Source organism: Poecilia mexicana, unplaced genomic scaffold (genome assembly GCF_051168715.1).
Source record: "Poecilia mexicana isolate PSO_F unplaced genomic scaffold, ASM5116871v1 scaffold_9, whole genome shotgun sequence".
Lineage (NCBI taxonomy): Eukaryota > Metazoa > Chordata > Actinopteri > Cyprinodontiformes > Poeciliidae > Poecilia > Poecilia mexicana.
The window spans coordinates 12,556,817-12,580,412 of NW_028263378.1; the positions used below are offsets into that span (position 1 = coordinate 12,556,817).

Sequence of the window (23,596 nt, forward strand, 5' to 3'; positions counted from 1 at the left end):
CAAGATTTTTATCCCTGTAGTCGAGTTCAGAGAACTTTGGTTATGTTTGCTCACTTGTCTGAGCTTATGTGCACGTTGTGTCTCACCTCAGCATCTTGTTTCTGCAGATTGTAGGTTTTGTGCAGCGCGCGCATCGATGACACACTCAGCTCCGACTCTTCCAGCAGAAGCTCCAAAAGCATCACCAGCTGCTCCGTCGTCAGCTGAGGAGACAAAACGGTTTATAACATCAGTAGAGGCTCACTTATGAAACTTACTCTGACACACTAGTAAAGATTACACGTCTAAGCTTCTTCATTGCAACAAACAACACCAAACAAGCAAAATTATCCAAGCTTTCAAAATAATTTAAATACCGGATATTGCTTGCAAGCACATTTGTATTGTTTTCTGAAAGCTTAATCTTCTTCTCTGTGCCTTCACGGAAGAAAATCAGCAGAAATCTGGCACTTAATTGAACTCCTCAAACACAGGAATATGAGAGATGCTAAATAAATAAATATGATAATGTGGAAGGATATTGGGCTGCAAAGAAATATTACAGGAGAAAACGAGACGAAGCGAAAATATTACGATTGGAGAGCAAGACAGAGAAGTGAGATGAAAGCAAGCAGGGATGCCGTCTGTGTTAGCTTTGAACCAAAAGAAGGAATCCTGTTTGGGAATAAACAGTGCTATAAAAGTCTATTTTTGTTAGCACAATTATGCTTTTTAAGCGTTGGAATCCCATAGTGCAATCATTTCTGGGTCTTAAAATAGAAAGGAAAAAAAAAAAGAACAAATGTTTTCAAGAATTTCTGGCTTTTGCCTCCTTTTATCCTGTTGTCCTGGAGTAAACAGCCTTTTTCTTTTTCAGATGACTAAAATCTTCAGAGACGAGTATTCTGGGAAACCATGTAGGCAGAGATATGAGAAAGTGGCTTCCTCCTCTGGGGACAGCTGTGCCCAGCCTTGCCTGCCTTCCCTGCTGGGTACACCCAACACTTTCTCTCCCCCCCTGCTCCCAGCCTGGGACACAGTTAATGGCTGGAGGCCCCATAGAGACCAATGTGAAAATGAGTATGAAGTTTGTGTGTGACTGAGAGGAGGCAGAGTGCGAGAAAGAAACAACACATCCTACCTTAAGTTGGAGTGAATGAATCATGCATGAATGTCATAAACGACGACCTTAAGTCACGTTACAACAGGAACCTTGAACTTATTCTATTGGTATTTTATGTGAAAAGGAGGAAAGTAATACATGCCTTTCAAAATTTTACAAATAAACATCAGAAGAAAGAGTAAATACTTTGTAAAAGTAACCTTTGTAAAATGAATGTGCTTTAACATGAACCGTTGTAGATGTGGCACCATGTTTAGGGTTGTGTTGTGCTGGAAGGTAACCCTCCATCCCCGCCTCAACCAGGTTTTCTTCCAGGGTTGCCCTGTACCTAGCTACACCCATCTTCCCATTAACTCCAACCAGATTTGCATTGCTTGTGGAAAATTAAAAAAAAAAAAAAAAAAAGACATCTCATGCTTCTTTGCTTATCTGTTTTGTTCTCTCAACAGTGACTTTCGTCTCCCATCTTTTCAATAAAGTCCAGGTTTTTCAAGTGCGCAGCCAATAGTTTTTCTGTCAACAGTCGTGGCAGCTACTTAAGATTAATGCTGTCAGTTTTTGTTTATTTTTTAAGATTCTAGATCAAACAGGGTGAGGTGCTCAAAGCTTGATGCTTTGCTTTAAAAGATAACCCTGATTTAAAGCAACCGGCAACTTTATCCTCACGGTTGCTCTCCAACGTTCCCTAATAGACCTCTGAAGCCTTCGCAGAACAGCTGGATTTATGCTGATTTTCAATTGAACAAACTGTACTTTTTGTAGCAAAAAGCTTGGGAACCATCTATTGTTACCCTTCAGTTTCACAATCATGTTGTACTTTGTGTTGAACCATCACATAAAATATGAACAGATTACTGGTTGTGACGGTACAAAATCTGAAGAATTTGAAGAGGTATGAATATTTCCGCAAGGCGGTGCGCTGCTGCAACACACACGCACACACACACACACACACACACACACACACACACACATTTACAATAGTTAACATGTGATATCCCGGATTCCCTTCACCCTCTATTGACTCCCTCTTTCCGTCTCTCTTCCCTCCATTTTGTGAAGGCTGAGTGTTTTCTGAAGTGACGTCTCCATCTTCAATGAGTCTCATTGGGGCCCACCCATGATCTCTCTCAGCCCCCCACCCCACCCACCCCTCCCTACTCTTTGAAAATGAGCAGTTGGCAGCAATAAAACACCGCTCTCACAGGAGCGCTCACACAACCTCGCTGCACGCCGTGACTGTGAGGTCCTGTTTTGCCTGTATGTATTTATGTTGCTATGGCGGTAATCAATACGTCTGCACCAGTGTCTCCAGAAACAAATTCCTGGTCAATGATGATACATTTGAAACTAGTTCACATTGTTATTATCCCGTCACACACAGCGTGCACTTCATGGCAGACAGGGATGGAACCGTCTCCCTTATCAAACGTAACCCGTTCATGACTTCAGCAGCAGTTAACAGCGGCGCCCGCAAACACTATCCTGCACTTTAACAGGGACACGGGATTTGCCGTTGCTGGCAAAGAAGGACCGTATTTTCTGTTACTTCAATCTTACAATTAGCTAAAATTTACAGGAAAATATCAGGAGCTGTTTTTCCACCCCACAAAGTCCAATACGAGTAATTTGTTTCCCACGCTTCTGCCTCAAGATGGCCTGAACTGTTTCCTTAAAGAACCCCTCAGGAGAATAAAACACGTGCCTGAAAGCAGATTACTTATTCACACAACGTTCTCTGCTACTTTTTCCTACACCTGGAATTTCCTTCTCTGTGCTCCTTCAAATTTGTGGTGTTCATTTTGCAACCTTAAAAAAAAGACGAAAACTTAGGAGAGTGAACAAGAAAAATTCAGAAATGTTTTCACAGTGATTAAGCTTCTGTTTGTGTCATACAAAACAAGCTGGGAGAGAAACAAATGCACAGATGATTTTTTTTTTCTTAAAAACTAAATAAACTTTTCTCAACCAATAGTTTTTATACCTACAGCACCCTCCACATTAATTCTTAAAAATTTCTCTATAAAATAAAATATATATATATATCACAGCTCTCAATAGCTTGTTTTCACAAATAGAAAAAAAAATTAGACAAATCTGTTTTTTTCACTCAGTGGTGAAAAATAAATGCCTCGTGAATAAATAAATGTTACCAGGCTTTTGTAATGTCTGAAAAATTTTATTCATGTCTTTATATAATGCAAGTAGCACAAAAAAAAGGTTTTGCAGCATAAACCAGCACTAATGTGGCACAAATGTTTAACTTATTTTCTGTTAAGTAGATACTCGGAACTTGAGATCCGTCATTCTCCTGTCTCAACCATGATGGATTAGGAAATTCATTTAGCCTCCGTCCTAAACCAGGGGTCTGCTACATGTGGCTCCAGAGCCACTTTTACTTGTACATCCCCTACACAACAACACTGAGCAAAACCTACACTTTATATGTTGTTCTTATTATACATCTCTGCCAAATTTCAGCAGAATTTACTGCAATTTTATGTGTTTTTCTCTCAGTAAAGACTTGATGATTTTCTTTATTGCAAAATCTAAAGCAAGGGAAAAATATTTATATAATTTTACACTAGAACAAGAATTCTATAGTAAACATATTTCTGAAACTGAGCGAGATATAATTTTTAAAAAGAGCTGAATAGGTTTTACAGCTCTCGACAATATTTTTTTGTAGAGACAAGATTTCTCTACAAAATGCCTCACACTAAAGAGAAGAGTAATTTCTTCCTGATCACATGATTCATGCTGTAAAAAAAACTAAGAAAACTCACAGAGACAGCTATGGTTAAAGCTACAGGTTAAAGGTTGTCTGAATGTAAACATGCAGTATATTTCCACTGTGAGGCTTTCACCTGTTTGCTTAGTCAAAGCCATATAGAGAGTTTTTTTTTTTTTTTGCTGGCAGGGAATATTAGGACCAGAATCCATGCAATAAACACACTTTTCCCAGAATTTCCAGAGTTCTACGTTTTCAGGCTGTTTTGTAACGCAAGAGCTGATAGTCAAGACAGATAGAAAATCCTACAGCTCAGACTTGGAAATTTAAATGTTTCCCAAAGTCTACTTTTTTTTTTTCCTATACTTATCCAGACCTGGAAAACACCTAAATCGAATTCCAAACTTTTCCAGACGGCATCATCTTCCATTATAACACAATTAACACGCCAGTGTTCACAATCCGCTGACGGAGGTCTGTTTCGCCATCTGTACATTGAATTGAGCTTTGTTAGGACCTCTGGGAAATATGCTGCTGAAATGTCCCCTCACACACACTGACCTCTAAACCTCTACAGAACAATGACACACACAAACACCCATGTGTGTGGATGTAGGTATAAATACAGACTGGTTAGTTGACTGACAGCTCAATGCCACACAGCAATAGTAAAGACAGGAAATGATGTCCACTTTAAGCTATGAATACAATAAAACAGTCTTGTTTGTTCATTACCTCATAGGGAGCTTTTCTGGCATAGTCTGCACCTAAGGAACAACAGTCGGTGCGATGTCTTAATAAGGACAAACCCATCCCCAGTGGAGTGGAGGCATTTTTAATGCAATAGACAATGATTGGAAACCTGAGCTAACCTGCCTTTTCATACAAAACACCTCTATTTATGGTATTTCTATCAGTAAAAAATCAGAATGAGAAGACGATAGAATGAAAGTTGCTTCTGATCCCCTTGCACCTGCTCCTTTGGAAAATGTTGAACGTGCCAAGATGTACTTTCTCCCCAGCAATCCATCACTTCTTCAGTATTTCTGTGGTAATGACACTTGGCGCCACTTTTTTTCTGTTTGAGGGGGGCAGAACCTTGTACTCCATCAGGAGGCTCTAATTTTAAAATAAATCGGACTCAAATTATTAATCTGTCACTTACATCCCCTTTGCTAAATGAGGTCAGAACACCTGAGAAAGTCGATTCAAATGTTTCTTGTTATTACTGCAGCCAGACATATGACAGACATGGTCAACCCTGCAAAATTAATCTTCACTGTCATCATCTTATGTTTTTGCTTTAACAAACTAAATACAAAACAGACAATGAGTAATGAAACACCCAATTGATTTTGCTTAAAATATATGTATAATGAGGCTCTTGACATGAAATTTACACCAGACATCAGCAACAAACTAATCCAAATATACAAAGAAAAAAATACATATGTTAGTTTCATTAAATAACTTAACAGGTAATGGAGTCAATTGACAGCGGGAATAGAAAGGATTCCTGTCCCTTTGTCAGTGGAAATTAATCCATCCATCATTTTCTTCCGCTTCATCTGGGGTCGAGTCGCGGGGGCAGCAGCTTCAGAAAGAAGGCCAGACTTCCCTTTCCCCAGCCATTTGTTCCAGCTTCTCCGGGGGAACCCCAAGGCGTTCCCAGGCCAGCTGAGAAACATAGTCCCTCCACCGTGTCCTGGGTCTTCCCCGGGGCCTCCTCCAGGTGGGACGTGCCCGGAACACCTCACCAGGGAGGCGTCCAGGAGGCATCCTGACCAGATGCCCGAGCCACCTCAACTGGTTCCTCTTGACGTGGAGGAGCAGCGGCTCTACTCTGAGTCCCTCCCGGATGATCGAGCTTCTCACCCCATCTCGAAGGGAGAGCCCAGCAACCCTGCGGAGGAAACCCCATTTCGGCCGCTTGTATCCGTGATCTCGTTCTTTCGGTCATGACCCAAAGCTCATGACCATAGATGAGGGTGGGAACGTAGATCGACCGGTAAATCGAGAGCTTCGCTTTTTGACTCAGCTCTCTCTTCACCATGACGGACCGGTACAGCACCGGCTTCACTGCAGACGCTGCACCAATCCACCAGTCGATCTCCCGCTCCCTTTGTCCCTCATTCGTGAACAAGATTCCGAGATACTTAAACTCCTCCACTTGGGACAGGACATCCCTCCTCCGACCCGGAGAAGGCACTCTACCCTTTTCTGGCTCAAGACCATGGCCTCGGATTTGGAGGCACTGATCCTCATCCCAGCCGCTTCACACTCGGCTGCGAACCGTTCCAGTGAGCTCCAGTGGAAATTAATGTCAAATGAATTAGTCCCTAAAAAGGGTTTAAAATCTTTTAAGTTAACATCTGGAATCGTATTGTTGCATTCATGGCAGAGGTTAAAGACATGTTTCTAAACGTCAAAACCACCTGGTAAATTGACATAATCCAAAAGAGCAAAAAGCACAACTTCTCCATGAACCAGTCATGAACAGGTGTTCCTTAAACGATTTCTGACGGAGAAGTCAAGAGAACATTCTGATGAGCTGTCCAAGAACCTGCTCTTGACCTGGAAATAACAGATACAGGATTTCCATGCAAACAATTAATTCAACCTATGCACTCAACCACAATGGCCTCTATGCACACTCCCTAGGCGAGATTCCACAGCTGAGAAAAAAATACACAAAAGTTGATTTAAGATTTGCTGCTAAACATAAGGACAAACAAATTAAATCCCAAACTGAACCCTTTGGGTACAACTGCACACAGCATGGTTGGAGGAGAAACGGTACTATATAATGCGTAAATACAAGAGGTGAAAACATTGTGTGGGATTGGTTTTTAGTTTAAGGTATTAACACATTTCATTTTACTGAAAGAAAGATTAATAAAAAATGTACCATAACAGTCTTGATAGGAATATGCAAATGAAACCATGGAGGATCCATCAGCTTGACAATAATCCAAATGTAGTACCAAGAAAAGTCTTAGTTTCAAAGAAAGAAGATAAAGCTGCTATTACGCACCAGTCAATCAACTAACTGCAAACTTTATGGACAGAAGTGAAGATTAGAGTGCATGGAAGATGTTCCCAGTCTTCAGTTTTATCTTGAAGTGGTCATTGCCAACAAAGGATTTTCTACCAAGCAATTCATAAAGTTCAGTAGTTACTTGAGAGAGTCTGCTTTATTACAGATAAATTAACTATTTTGTATGTGTGGATTTACTCGAGTTGTTATGAACATCTGGTGTTAATTTCATGTCAACAGAAAATCATATTCACTGAGAAACAGTTGACGTGTTCATCACTTGTTTTTCCTGCTGTTGTGATTACGGAATCCTACCTGCGTATCATCTCACTTTTCATTGGCCATAGGAAAAACTATAGCATATACTATTTTATACCTGAAGATATAACATTTATTTTGATAGTTTAGGACTAATACAAAGGATGGGATCAAAAGAATTGACGGCTAGAAACAAAGACAGGAAATCCTTACTAAAAGTCAACCAGAAAACCTATTCACTGTGAAATAATTGCTATTTTTTTTCCTGCAGAGGATGAAGGAGGCCGTAAAATCCATAAAGAGCCTTGAGTTAAATTTGTGACTTGTGACATTATACAGTGAATAAAATTGGACTAGAAATGACTTGGCTTTAAAGGAAGACAGATGTTTCAGCAATACGTACCCCTACCTCTGTACCTACAGGGGGTGGGAGGTCTTTCTCGTTGAGCCACGCATCAATATGGGGGGTTGGAGACACTGACCGACTGTGACATTATAAAAGCAAACTGTAATGTCTGAGCGGCCGCTGAATCGTTCGTGCATGTGTGCGTCTGTGTGTGGTGCCATTCAGTCACTCGGCTGCCTTTTATTTCTTTCTGACCGCAGGCTCGTAAAGACACATTCTGGCACCGGCGGCCAAAGGACTCGGCCCGCCCCTCAGGTACTAAGGTTTCATTCTTTCTTTCACTCAGATCCTTTCTTTTCTTTCTTCTGTTGCCTCTGTCTCCAACGCCGTCTGCTGTCTGTCTCTGTTCCAGATCTTTTCATTACACCTTTTCAATGGGGCAAACTCTTGTGCTTGGCTCGGCCAATTAAACACTCCTCTGTTGCCCTTTTTAAATATATTTGTCTGCCTTAATTCTGCACATGGGGCCCAGATCACTTGTCAGGTGGAACTGTGGAGGCAGTATTAGGTCCTCAGGAGGGACACGTATGTAAACAGATGTGACACCTTTATAAATATCCACTTTAAATTGGCTCACACAGGTGCTAAAAAAAAACTGCAAACTGAAAACTTGCAACAAAATTATTCGTACAAAATTATTACAAAAGGTTTACTCGAGCCTTTTTATGTAACAATCACAAATTTTAGTGTTTTATATTGGGATTTCAAATGGTAGGCCAACACAATGGAATCCATAATTGTAAAATCAATGGATAAGAATAAAATATCTCAGAAGGTTTTAAAAAACAAAATCTATACTGTGGTGTGCCCTTTACTCTGAAGGCCAAGGAACACACTGCACAGATCGGGAATATCGCCGCTGAATATCGCCTAGAACTCACCATGTCTACTCAGCATGATGCTGTGGGGAAACTTCCTTGAATGATCAGTCAAAGCCTGTTCCTAAATACAGATCTAAGTGATGTTTTGAGAATTGATTTGCACTGATTCTTTCCATCAAATCTGAACTTGAGCTATTTTACATAATAGAATTAGTAAAAATGTCATTTGTTAAATTAAAAAAAAAAAAAACAGGTATCATTTTCTTCTACTCCAAACTGATTAACTACTTTTGTTGGTCTCAAAATCCCAGTAAAACATATTTAAGTTTGTGTTTGTAAGAGAAAAAGTTCAAGGATTATGATAAGAAGCATTGTACGTCATGGGGTCATTTTTAGAAACATCCATGAGAGATTTTTATTCAGACTGTAATGTGAGGACCGCTATAACCATGATAAGTGACTATAGAGGAGAAAGCCCTCCTCAAACCACAATGATACAGCAATCTTTGTGATCCACAAAGTCTGAAGGGACATAAAACACGTTGCTCATATTGGATGTGTAAACCAATTTTGCGTAATGGTCAGAATGCAAACAGGCCTACAGGAGATACTGAAAGGTTACCCATGAGTCACATGTTGACCTTTCAACTTGTGCAACAGAGCTGCATGTTGTTCCATCATTTTTATTAAATGATGTCGCACGTACTGCTGCTACAGCGCAAATGACCTCGACAATGACCGTTGGCTCCGACTGTCTATCTTTAATTTGATCATTAATAGCCCTCGTTCGGTTCGACGACGGCTCCAATCAACAACCGCAGCAGCCGCAGATAGCAGAATAAGGCAAAAGATTGTGTGTTTATGAATCTTAACCGCTGCAATCAGTCTGGAGCCTAATCAAAACACACAAAACAGAAGTACCAAAACTGAGAAACAAAGGGAGAAAAGACAACAAGCCTCAGACGTTTTGACCTTGTAATCATCGCTTTTGGGATCAATTGTCTCAATGTTTTTCTCCAAACAAACACAGGCTGACAATAAGCCGACTGTCAGGACTGATCTCCAGTTTTGAAAATGATGGGAACGAATATGCAGGGCATGAAAGATACACGGCTAATCATTAGAGGCCTCTGGGGAAACGAGGACTGTTCTGTGAGCTGGGTAGATTTCACACTTTAGCGTGTGCTTTCCTTCCCAAATACCTAATATCTGACTGGCCTGTGTGCGTCTGGTGGTCACCTGAACAATGTTTAGCTGCAACTTTAGAAAAAAGAAACGGTAAATCCGATGCTAAGATATAGGAACAAACAACACTGTTGTGGGATTCATCACCACATAATGGAAAGATGGTGCTGGCGCTGTGTGGAAGTTTTTCTTCAGCAGGGACACAGAAACTGATCAAAACTAAAAAAATAACACAATTCTAGAACAAAACCTCTGAAAGATAGCAAAAGACTCAGCAAAGGGATGGACGTTTACCTTCCAGCAGGACAATGCCAAACATATAGCCTTGTTGGTGTTATGGTATTATAAGCTAAAATGGCACAAAGTTGAGACATAGCAAGTAAAACACAAGTGCAAAAATAAAACACCGCACAGCTTTAGAGTAAGCACAACACTAGCGACGTAAGGGGGATTTTAATTGATTTTTAGGTTTTGCACCTGAAGAAGGTTGGGTGTTTGCTATGTAAAATTCTGTCTTCCTGCATTTTGGAACTGATCCGAGGGCAATTAACGTGTTTTCCCTCCTACTCATCACCGTTCTGACTCATAGCCACTGCACACACACGGGCCCCTGAAACAGAGGAAGTTTAATTAATCTATGGCACTTTGTGCTTTGACGCACGCTGCAAATCTGAGCGTCTCCAGTGGATGCCTGCTTCTTAACGTTCCTCCTCCTCCTCCTCCTCCTCCCACGATCCGGTGTGTGCCTTCCCCAGTGGAGGAACACACAATTTCTCAAACGAAAAGGGCACGGGCCTCAAATTAATCTTTCTAGCTTTTTCACCAAGTTCCCTAATAGGTTAGTTGAAGTCACTATTTGAGCTTCTGCTAATATAAAAAAGGACGCTCTTCCCACTGTTTTCACCTAAAGGGTAAATTGAGTTTCATTTATACAACATCTTTTAACTTCACATTTGTAGTACTTGGGTAATTTTTTTTTGAAAATATAATATGCACAGCATTGTTATTGTTATTTATTATAACCATAAGGATCCACCACAGAGGACTGAACCCAGGTTTCTGTGGTGGCCTTTTTACCCTCCTGCGCCGCCACCACCCATAAGCCTTTGAAAGAGACGGGCCTTTGAAACTAAACTGGAACAAAGACACTTCTGTTTGTGAGCGAGGGGGAAAAATCTGTAGCATTTGTAATCCTGTGACACATCCAAACAGCTGGACGTTAGTTTAAACAAAAGCCGAGGTGAGCGGACAGGATGGTGGAGAACAGGCTCGTTTTGTATGGCTGCACAAAGACGATGTCAGAGAAACAAATAGATCAGTAGATAAGTAAAAAATCCAATTGTGTATGAGAGCTGAAATATTGTTACATAGAACAATATTTCAGCTATTAACTATTATAGCAACACATTGTGGAGTCGTAGACTTTTGTAAGCTAGAGTGAGATGTTGCACTGAAGAAAATCCTTGGTAGCACGCAAGTGTAGCAGGACCTCAGTAAAAACTGGAAATTAAAATTAGTTATGTTCTTAAAATATACAAAACAAGACTCGTGTTTCTCCGCATGTTCCACAAAGTTAATTCTTTACACACCCGGAATATGGTTCCAACATAATATTTCTATTATAATCTTGACTTCAGAGACCAATGAAAGTGTCTATAATTACCTTTATAGAAAAAAAATTGTGTGCGTTTAGTCTGTTGTCTGGTAAATCATAAATTATTCACACAGTATTTAAACATGGGCCACTTTCCCGTCTAAGGTACATCAGGGTTTCACAGATGCACTGATCTGCAATTACTAAAATGATCAATCATACAATCCTTCAAATGTGGACGACAAGAGTGTTTTTTCCTTTACAGACCAAAAATGCACTGTCCCTCCTCACTTATTGCTGCTCACTGTCAGTCAGTTGACTGAAGAAGAAGAACTCGGCTTTGGTTTCATGGCGTACACTTTCTGATCATGTTTGTAAATCATGCGTCACTTTCACCTTTTGGTTTGCATCAAACCTCACCAGGGTCCACATTTTCAGGCTTACAACAGTTCCACTGTTTAATCCACACCAGAAGTATCAGAATAGATGAACTCTAGGCTTTTTTATTTTTTTTTAAAGTGGGCCAAGTTGCTCTGGTTGAGAATGCACTCCCAGGTCAAGACCTTATCTGGTTTGTGGATCTGTGTAGGGTACTGTAGGGGAATTTAAATAAGGAGTCATCATCATCCATCATCAATTTGCCGTCTTGGCAAACAAAGTTTTTATAGCTTTGTCCAGCGATTCTGCGCGATCTTAAAAAAACTAAAATCTCTGAGTCAACAGGGAAAATTCAGGGTCCAGGAGGAAAACCCAGACGTCCCCCAACGACACTTTCTGGCTAATGCTAGGAGATCCCAAAACATTTCTAGACCAAAAAAATCATTTTTAATTTCTTAAGCAAGTTCTGGGTCTTCCCCAGGGCCTAATGTTATTGGATGTGTCTGAAAAACCTGATGCATGTTGGTGCCCAAACCACCACGGCTTAATCCTTTCAGCGCACAGGAGCGAGGCTCTTCCCTGATCTCTCTCTGGATGATCGAGCTCTTTAAGTCTGAGTCTAGCCGCCTCACGGAGGAAGCTTTTTCAGCTACTTACATCTTTATGCATCTGATGACCAGAGTGGAGGGACAGAAAGTAGATGGGATGGATAAATCAAAAGCTTTGCTTTTTGGCTTAGCTCTTCCTTCTTCATAACAGGGCAAATGCCCTATTTAATTAAGATGTTTAAATAATGAGGTGGAGTTAAAGAATTTAAGAGAATCCACATTCTTAACATAAATATCAATTTCAGACTTACTTTTAATTTGATTTCGTACTGCCCACTCCCTGCAGACATTAGGTCTTTAACAAGAAGAATGAAAAGTGGCGTTGGCTGAAAATAGGCCAGGCTCCATTTCCCAATGTCATTTGCTCTGTCAGGATTCTGGATAGGTGAGAGCAGCCAGGGGTTGCACTTACATTTTCTCTCTTAGAGAAAGTATCAAATGAAAGAAATAATAATAATTTTAAAAAAAACTGACTCAGCCTCATTCTAGTTACTTTAAAGGAGTTGTAGACATCAGCGTAACAAGCAAAAGACATTTGATCCTAATAATTACCAGGCTTTAAAGGGCTTGCACAGAGGCACGTACAAAATAAAGGCTCAGAAAACTTTTGTCGGATCCGTGGCATTTCGCAGCAGATCGTCTTACAAATGTCAGCGTGCACACTGAATACAAAAAGCATGTAAGAAACATTGACGCGTGAACACGCGCACACACACACACAGGCAGCAAGGATTTGTCTATTCAAGCCACGTTAAATTAGACGATAACAATAATGGGGGTAAAAACACAAACATGCACTGGCAATGACCTCCAGCGCAAAGTGATAGCATCTACTGTTGTTGAAAGATACACTGAGATACAGAGATTGAGAGCCTTAGAGGAAAAAAAACAAAAAGAAAAAACAGAAAACAAGATGGGATGACAGAGTCGGATCCAAAGTGGGAGTGACGGCAAGGAGAGGAGACAGCGGGGTTAGGCTAGCAGAACCGTCAGAGAAAGGTTGTGTTCAGGAGGAGGCCGGATTCCCCTGCAGCTCCACGGCTTTTCCACCCGTGTGTGAGCTGTTTGACTCCCGTGTGTGTCGTCTTTTACGTGAACTCCAGATTGGCCTGGTTTAAGCATTCTGAGCTGACAGAGGTATTCAGGGTGGACTAGGCACAGGCTGACAGACGCACGCAGTTGTGCAGCCATGCACAGTCACATCGAGCCACACGCAGAAACAATGGGAGATGATAATGAAAGCGGGTGGAAGGTTAGATGATGGCAGAACACAACAGAAAGAAAGAGATGATGAGCGTCAGGACAGAATAATGGAAACACACATGGATACGTATGCGAAGCCTTCTAAAAGTCAAACCCCTTAAACTTTTCAACGTTTTGTCACAGGCCAGTCCCAAATCTGGATTTTTGTACCGGATTAAATATAAACAATCAGCAAAAAGTAGTGTATATTTGGGAAGAGAACAAAAAAAGCATACATGGTTTTCAGAGTTTCTTTTTTACAAATAAAAGTCTATAAAATGCAGCATCCCAAATTTACCCACCTAATCCGAGGATCTCTGTAGCACCTCCAGAGTCACCATGACCCCTTTGGTCTAAATCTCTAATTAACGTTAGTTTAGTTAGGCAGGCAAGAGTTGGTGGGTTCACAGTTTTGTCATACTTACCAAACCCTGTTTTAAATTTCACTTAAAGTTTATTCCTGACCTGTCTGCTGCATTCATTGGTTTACCAGATGCTGTTTTGTTCCACTAATATTCTCTATTTTAGAATATTAGTGATAGTCCAATATCATCCAGTTGCTCTATGATGTTTCATCAAGCAACTGGATTTATTATATTAACACGATACGGAGGAAGATTATGTATGAATCTGAAGGCACTGAATATAAATGCAGATCAAACTTCTGTAGATTATGCAGATCTTTGAGTTAAAATATGTTGAGGTTTGGGGTTGTAGAGTGACAAAATGTTAAAAATATTCATTGGGTAATATTTTTACAAGGTACTTTACATACCCTCATATCATAAAAAAAATATATGCTACAGCTTAGCAGGACATGATTTCCCAGTCTGAGGAATTTGTAGGAAATGTTGCCTGGAGAATTGCTGATGGCCTTTTATTTTCTTCTCATTTTAAAGTGGATCTCACAAGATCTGTATGAAGATAAAGGCTGTAAATCTACAGTGTGCTTGTCCCCGTGGGTGGTGTTAATAGAACCGCCTCTCTGTTATTATTAGACAAGTTCATCCGAGAAATAATTTTTGCTTAAGTGTTGTATGACCTCTGTTTTATGGGAGTCTTTCCCCTTTGAGCAGGACATATTTCAAATGCCACTGTTGAAATTATCCACGACACTTTCTGCATCTGAACCCCTCACAAAAACACTTCTCAGAGAAAACTCTCCACTTTCCATCCAATTCAGAAATGTAAAAGTATATTTTTAGAGTAGGATTTTTTGTCATATGAAGTGACTGCAAAACGATGTTTTCCATCTGAACGTTTGTTATGGCCAAACTGAAAGAGCTGGTTAAATAATAATCACTAACAAGCATTAATCATTCATGTAGCGACTGTTTTTCCCTTATTTAATGTAATTATAAATCATCACACCACACCGTTTACAGAATTAAATACAGCTTCAAGAGGAACAGTCTTTGTATGCGGGTTGCTGTTTTAATTTAAGGCAATAGTTATGTATATGTTCATAAACAATCATAATGATTTAATATTTAACATTTCCCTTATGATTTAATAATTGAATTTCCTCAATCTTTTTATTTCTCAGGTAATAATAGATTCAATTTCCTCGTTCTTACTTTTCATTCATAAAGATTTTCTGCTTTCATTGTTCAATGTGAGAGAAAATAGAAACGAGTCGAGTTTCTGGCTGCTATTAAAAAATAATAATAATAAGAGCATATTGATTTGATTTATGAAACCGTTAAATTCCTTTTTCATAGTTCTGACATTTATGAAATTGAATTTAGTAAAGAAAAACATCCTAGCCTCTATTTTTGTAAAAGATGAATTGGAATGTAAAGGATGTAAATTATTATATGTCTCATCTGATTGTAGTATTAATCTATGTTTTTTTGCACAATGCCATATTTGGCAACAATATGCTCTTCATAAAATCTGTCTTAGACTGACTGTTCTTTGCTTGTGCCCCCCGACCTCCATTTTTTGGTTTACAGGCAAACAAACCTACATTATGGATGCAAATACTTGCAATAATAATATTTTTTTTTTACCTTTTTTACAAAGTTGATGGTATTGGAAAACAAAAATTGATTTACTGGTTTGGTTTGGGTTGAGTAGACATGAACCAGAAGATTTTGATGCCAAGCCATTCCGTTATAAACCAGCAAAAGTATTGTAAAGTCTGTTCTCTGAGCTACAAGGAACCAGTGTCTGGACTTTAGAACTGGGGTGATGTGCTGCATCTTTGTGGTTCAAGTGAGAATGTGATGAGCAGCGTTCTGAATCAGCTGCAACTGTCTGCCTTGTTTAGGCAGACCTGTAAAAACACTGTTGCAGTCATCAATGTGAAAATGTGGATGAGTTTTTCCAAGAAGAATGTTTTTTTTTTTGGGGGGGGGGGGACATTTGCTTGACATTAGTCCACTCGGTTCTAACTGGTCCAGTAGCACATATGGCTGCCTTTACTTTGTGTGCAAGCCTATGTGTGTTGTTGATGAGGCTAAATGTGTTATGTCTGTCTGAGGGTGCTGTAGGCTCCCCGGTTATTACCAGCAAAGACAGATGTTAAAGCACTCAATATGCAGCATTCTCAGACGTGCGCAGACACAACATTACATACAGTACCTATAAAAGCGACTGGGTGACGCCTAAATCAGGCTTTATGGGAAAAGTATTGATTCATTTCACACCACTAAAAAGCCAGTTCCCTTTTACAGCTCAGCCCAATATTGCCATGACTCTCCACTTTATGTGTCTAAAGTGTCACCAGCTTTTCAACACCCTGTGACCTACACACAGCTCTGTATTTTTATTGCACCGCATTACACCAAATGTCTAAATTTGTGTTTGAATGGTTTCCAGAAAGAATTATGTGCAGTTGCGCGAGTTTACTGGCTACTAGTTTTTGTATGCGTTGTCGACAACATATTTAGAAAGCTGTTCTCTTCCTCTCCATCCTCGATATGTTTTCCATGTGTGCTGGAAAGGCAAACACAGCTGCACTTTAATGACACTCAAATGCTTTTGGGATTCCGAATGCACGTGCATGCGTGCATATGTATGTGTGTATGTGTATGTTTGTTCTCTTTGACCACTTCAATAAAATGCCTGTTTGAGCTTCTCCCTCAAGCTATGTTCAGACTGCAGAACCTTCAGTTAGTTGTGGTTCAAAGAACCACTTTATGCGATCAGAGTAGAGATGTTTCTATCTTGAACGATCTATGATGCAGATGTACAGCGAGTGCTCAGAAAAACATAATTGCATAGCACAGTGATTGAACTACACCAGACAAATGCATAGACTAGCTACGAGTCAAAGCACTGCACTGCAAACCAATACAAAACACCTGTATAAGATAAAAAGCAAAACTTTTGCTATACAGTAGTCGCAGGGGGTTAGAGACAACAACAGAGCAGGAACAGCTATAATCCATGAATACTTTAGGCCTGCCTAGCGTAACAGTTCCCACACCAAATATACTTTAAGATGCATTAATATAAACAGTGGAAACTGCCTTAGCACTACCACTGAAACTAATGTCTACATTTTTCCTTATCATTGCTCTAGAGGTCACAGCCAATCAGGACCAAGGAAAATAAATGGCACTCCTGGATTGGTTGTTTTGCAAATGTCAGTCACTAGCATATCTAGGTATTTTCGCAACCCAAGCTGCATGTTCTCACGGATATGCATCTTTTGGATATTTTAGATATGCACTACAAAAATATCACACAACCACCTTTTTATCATCCTGGGTTTACACTCCATGTGTCTCCGCTGAGCACTTTTCCAGAGGAACAGAGGCTTGAGCTGCAATTCTTAGTTGGCATATCTACCGTGCTCAAGCTTCTCACAGCAGAAGAAAGACGTCCATACACAACCACTTCTCACCACACCTCCTCATTTACCCACATAGCAGTGAGAGGACAGGAAGTTCTTGTAAGAGATCAGACAGACAATGAGCTTTAGATGACCCTGAACACAGAACAGCTGATGAGTGATGAATGAGAAATACACTCTGCAGATTTCTTCCTCTAACATTCTTACCTTATCTACAACACTTTATTAACATGGCACAAGTACACCTGTCTCCTCTCTACCTTTGGAAGTAAATGTGCATCTTCTCATACCACATTTGAACAACACAGTTACATGTAGTCTTAGTGCTCATTCCTCCCATTGGTTTCTCAATCTGTTTCAGAAAGAAACCTCATTGTCAGCTACCTAACCAGGCGTCTTGTGACTTGTACTTTCAAGTCATGCAGAAATATCTTTTGACATCACGGCATGAAATAAAAATGTTATATAGGGGAAGCTTTAGGCAGGTTTCATACCATGTGTTCAGCATGTGCTGAGAAGCATCGTTTGCATTTTAACTGCCGTGACGATAGATAAGGGACTCCACATCAGCCGACAGTCACGTGCCTGTAAGTTTCAGCAAGACTGGAAACCTACAGAGTTTTGAAAGTTTTGCCTAGTTTTCATAAATCAAATGTTTTTATAAGGATTGTTCCAGTCAAAGGACACGCCAAGAAACTGAATCATTTGGTAATTTTTGGGTAGGCACAACCAAATATAAGATGTTTTACCTGATTAACTTGGATGTGCAGAGCAAGGAACACCTCAGATTTGGCTTTTCACTCACAAAATGTGTCTTTATTGAGCCGGACTTCTAAAATCAAGTCATAATAACCTCCTAAAAACTTATATTTAAAGTTCAATTTTAATGAACGTTTTTATAGTACAAAGTATTTTGTTTAAAAATATTTCACATAAATTCCCATCTATACATGTACAACATATACTACTTCTTTTAACATATAATAAGGATTGTGTGAAAGAGTCATGCCATGACCCTGAATATATTTAGAAATCAGCATTTGAGTAAATATTTTCATCATAGATATCAAAATTATATAAATAACTGATTATATGAAAGTGTCTGCTTTACCAAACACAAAGATTTCACCATGTAGAAACACTGTGGAGGTTGTAGCAGGTGCTGCAGCAAAGCACACACTGCACATTGCTGGTGAGAAGCTGGCATGAAACACAGATGGACACACAGCTGTTCATGTCCTCTGCATGGCTGTATTTAAGGGACACCTTTAAATATTTATTTATTCAATCACACAGTTGACCTGCGTGGTTTTATTTGCAGCTAAAAGTGGATCAACAGCTTTTTGATTAGAAGTGTCCTTTGAATCAAACCGCTGTTGTTTGCTGCACTGACCCTTTGATTCCCACAGATTGCATCCCGATCAGCACTTTCCACAAAAGATACAGCAAAAATTTATGAAGCTACCAGAATGCTTTTATTGATCTGTTGTCTTTCTCTGGTTCTGTTGACTTTTTAGATGTCCAGGGTTTAGCCTTTTGTTGTTTTTTTTTGCCTTTGATTGTCTTTTGTTCCTTTTCTTTTCAATATTTTCTAACAGTCTGGTCTATCTGTAAAACCACCAGAATGTTTTCTCATCCTGCCTGCAACTGAAAAAGAAGCTTGAAACCCTGATGAGAAGTAAGTTTCAAGCACACAATAACATTCCTTCACGCCAACGCAAAAATCATAAGCATGAAACCGAGCACAGGTTGTTTTCCTCTTCCCTGTGGTCACTTTTTACTTTACACCTGTTTAATCTGGCAATGTCTGCTCTGAACGACAGCCAAGCAAACAGCTGCACAATACAAACTTCTATTATTTATTTATTTATTCATTTATTTTACTTTCCCACTGGATAGAAAAACACAAACCATCCCAGAACATATCAAGGTTTGATGGAAAACTTAACTTGGCACATAAAAGTGAATCTAATACTGAAATAAATGCACCTCTGTTTATCCTGACAATCTTTGCTGCGATTTATACAGTAGAACACGTGGAATACCTTCTTTGAGCAAAAACCAAAATGTATTTCATGTGAAGACGGGTGCGTTGGTAGTAGCAGTAGTGCTCTAGATTAGCCCTTAGCTGATCCCCTAGACAGCCTACTGATGGAGAAACACACATGCAGACACACAGACATTCTTCTTCCAACCATTTCCCATCCTGATGTAGAGTCTGGCCGGAAACAGCCATTTCCCTGAATGTTCCCATCTCTCCTCCGGCATACTCCCTCATCCCTGATTCATTGCCAATAAATCACACTAAGAGGCAGACACAGAAAGAGTGAGACAGACTTTGTGATAAAAGGCATAAGAGATTAGGAAAAGTGGAGAAGGAAGAGAGGAAGACAAAATGAAACAGTTGACAGTGCACTGGAGAAATAAGAGATGTAGGGGGAAAACCAGATGTGTGAGTGTCAACACTTCACACACTGAGAGGATGCCAAATATGGCTGAGTCTTGAATGGAGCAACAAAACAAAAGCAGATGCTGTGTTAGAAAAAAATATATCTATATTTATGGTATGGATTGTGTTTTCAAGTGGTACTGATAAAAAAAATTAATAAATACAGGTAGACTGGGAAACAGGAGGACAAAAATGTTGGACTACCAAATGTTTCTTCCATTCCTTTAAAAGAAACAGCGTGCTGGCATTACATTGCTCGTCTATTTCACCTTGAAAACTTTGATTTCCACTTTTCAAAGTGGGGATGCACCAAGACAGTGACACATATTGGGAGATTTTTAGTTTCATCAGCCAGTCGGATACTACAATATTCATCATGCTCTGCATTTTTCTAAGTTTGCCCCTCCCATTTTACAACATAATCAGAGTTCATGGGAGACACCATAGTTAAGTATTACTTAGGTGTGATGTAACTTATAGTTAAGTTACCTCATATTGGTACAATAAGTACCAGTAAGGTAGGTTTCTTCTGGCTGAGTGAAAAAAATACTAGCTATTTTTAGTTTGAGGACGCACAGAAGTGTGAGAAGCAATTAAAACAAAAACAGCCTTTTTTTTTTTTAATCGGATGCCTAATTTTAATTATCTCTACTTCAAATTGAAAGACTAACGGCAAGTAAAACAGACTGAAATAATTCTCTACATTGACCTCCTCCTCTTTTTAAATCTTCTATTTATAGCTTCATAATGTGCACCACCTGCAAACCCCACCCAAATGAACAACCTTTTGATCAGGGCCTTTTTGCTCTCCCACACAGGGGCTCCAGTTACCATGGCCGCTCCCCCCACCCCGTCCGACCATCAGCATCACACCTCATTACAGCATAAGAGATTTCAGTCAGCACTCAAACATAGCTAATTTCTTTGTGGGTTTACATTGTCTGCAAAAATAGAAGCTGGCAGCATTGTCCCTGCGGCACACCAGCACTGCAAGGTCCATTTAGTAGCTGCTTTGCAGCTTTTGATCCAAGTAGCTTGCCTTCCAAAATAGAAATGAATGATGCCACGATGACTGGGCAAACACAAAAACTCCAAAACAGTCTTTGTAATGGAGCTTGCAGGAAAACAATACCTTTCCCCAATTTATTTGTTTAAAAACTATACTTTCAGATCGCAAAACACATGGAATATTAACTATGGGTGATGTATTTTTTCCACAATGTTTTCAGGTATACCACCGTTAATTGTCACATTTATAGATGTTTTCAGTTTTTTAAATTATTGTTCTGAATGCACATACTGGCAACTTTATTTAAAGAGAGGCTAAGAGGAATAGACCTCTGAGTCATTTCATATATAGGGAAAAAATTATTGTTTTGATATTCAAGTCAACGTTTACAGACTAAGCAACTTAAACTATCAATTAAAAATCGCCTGTTACGTTTATTCTAAAGGAATTGTAAAGTGTGCAGCTAATCGTGGCACCAGAAATTGTCCTTAGTGTGAAACTGTTTCCCTGCAGAATAAATGTAATCAAATGTAATTAAAGGTTCTGGATTAAAAGATAAATTCATTAATAATATAAGCATATTTGTATACTGCTGTAACTAATCTGTACATAAACTGATCCCATCGATCAGGGTGATGCAGATTCCCATCCTCCTGAGCAGACCAATCGACACTGAACTGGGAGCTGACTCATTCTCTACATATTCTGTTGCATCTACAGTGCACAGAAGGATTCTTGTAACCGGATTGTTACTTAATCCGTCTCTGCAGAAACTTAGTGCATAAAAATGCATGTGTATGTTGAGTGTATCTTAAAATGTTATGTTCCTCATATGATGTTTCTATATTTTCCAGCTAATTGGAAGTAGTCTCCTGGAAATGAGCTCTGAACACTTCTGTAATCATTGAAGGTGTGAAGTTAAAAATAGTGTGCCGCAGAGTAATTTAAAAAGGAATGATAAGAATTGAGGATTACACCATTCCCTGGAATTTGTTTATCCAAGGTAAGAGCTGTACAAACACTGCCTACATGCAACGCCTTATATTTGCACCAAATGCAGTGTAAATCAGAACAATACAGGCTGAAAATATGCAGATCATACCTTTCAGTAACATCAAAGACTGAATGTACAGTCGGATTAGTGCAGATGGACATGTTATGTGCCTAAAACTTAAGCATAGGAATTTTTGTTGCATCTGCTAGCCATTGAGCCCATTCTACAGACCAGTTGTTCCATGAAAGCCTGAGATTATTGAACACACTTTCCCAGAAAGTTACTCTAAGGTCTCATAGAGGGTTCAAGCCTTTGATGATGCCTATGCTCTCCAGGTTAACATGGAATTTAATAAATGTAAAAACCGGGTCAATTACAATTCCTAATGTAAACCTTTACCAAGAAGAAAGGCATGTCATTAGTTGACCTGAGATCCCTTGCTACCCTAAAAATTTCCCCACAGGGTTTCCTGTCCTGATCAGCAGGGGCAGATGGACCCTCTCATTAAAGTGACCGCAGTTGAAAATGAGAGCAAAATGAGGCCCATTACCATGCAGGCGTGACTAATATCCTTTTGCAGACCTCTCCACACACACTGCTCACATGCACACGCAACTGCCGTGCACACACAAGTTGCATTCGTACGCAAAAAAAAATAAAAATAAAAAATAGAAAGGCCAGATGTGCAGGTTATGATGCTCGTTAATCAATAAGGGTAACTGAAACTGAAACAAGGGGAAGTTGGTAATAAACTTTGTCTCTACAATATTGACCAGATCTGGGGCTACTCTGTGGGGGGCGTCTGGAACCCACTATGGATACCCGCATATACAGATCTCTGTGAGAGTGCACATGTGTGCATGTTCCTAATGGTCCCTGATGTCATTAATGAGAAATACAAAAACCGACTCGGTCTACACATCCACCTTATGAGACCATTTCACCATCATTACCATCACTTTCTAACTCTTTTTACACATCTGATGAGTCTTATGGCTTCAACTTATGCATTATTTTTGTTTTTCTGTCATATAGAAAGTACCACTGTCTCAGACTTTCTGTTTTTGTGTATCTACACTGGTTGGAGTTATGGCCAAACCTATTGCTGCCAGTTTTAATATGCTTTCCTGGATGGAGCTTTTCCTGCCGCTACCTTGTCACTTTTTTTTTCTTTCCCATAAAAGGTTCGCCTGTTCCAGTGCTTTTGTATGTAGCTGTGTTTGATTCACGGATGGAGTAGTTTATGGAGCTTTGGCTGCCATTACCTTCACCTTCCACTTTTTTTTCCCCAGTAGGAAGCACTCCTGGCCCAGTGCTTCTGTGTTTTTCAGTGTCTTCTTCCTGCCTTCCTCTCAGCCCTTAGCTAATAATGGAAGATGGTTGTTCTGAGGGAGCATGGTTGTACTGGAAGTTTCTTCCTGTGTGGTTCCTTTCCTCTGCTGCCACGTGCTTGCTCAGGAAGACAGAGCGCTACAAAATTAGTGAATCAATGCGATCACCTGAGCTTCCTAAGATAGACAACTTTCATCAATTGGCAAAATGTAATAACTGAATTTGGCGCTATTGTGTTATAATGTGGGTTGAACTCGGTTGTACGAATTGCATTGAAAAGAACTGGATAGATTCAAATTGCATCTGGAGCAAATTGGATTGAATCTAATTGGATAAGAATTTGTCCTGTTTGTCATCTCAAAGTGCTTTGAGATGACATTTGTTGGGACATTATGTTGTATAGGTATATAAACACTGAATTGAATTGAAAGGAAAAATATATCATTTTTGTCATGTGATACTAACACATTCATGACCTTTCAATATTTTTGCAATAACGAATCGACCAGGGTCCTTGCTTAAAAGTCATTATTTATCCACAAAAATCATCCTAACCTGAACCCTTTCCATCTCATCAAGTATTTTTCCTTTTTCCGAGATTTTGATTTCCATTGTTTGCATCGTGTTTGTCTAATTTTTTCTTCATTC

At 39.6% G+C, this 23,596-nt stretch overlaps 1 protein-coding gene across 1 annotated transcript in view; it reads right to left on the bottom strand.

Annotated features, from left to right (window-relative positions):
* aopep (aminopeptidase O (putative)) overlaps positions 1-23,596 on the bottom strand; it is a 93,607-nt gene that overhangs the window by 16,049 nt on the left and 53,962 nt on the right. The window contains exon 15 of the mRNA XM_014987164.2: positions 87-203. Within this exon, the coding sequence (XP_014842650.2) occupies positions 87-203 (117 nt within the window). The remainder of the gene's footprint in view (positions 1-86; positions 204-23,596) is intronic.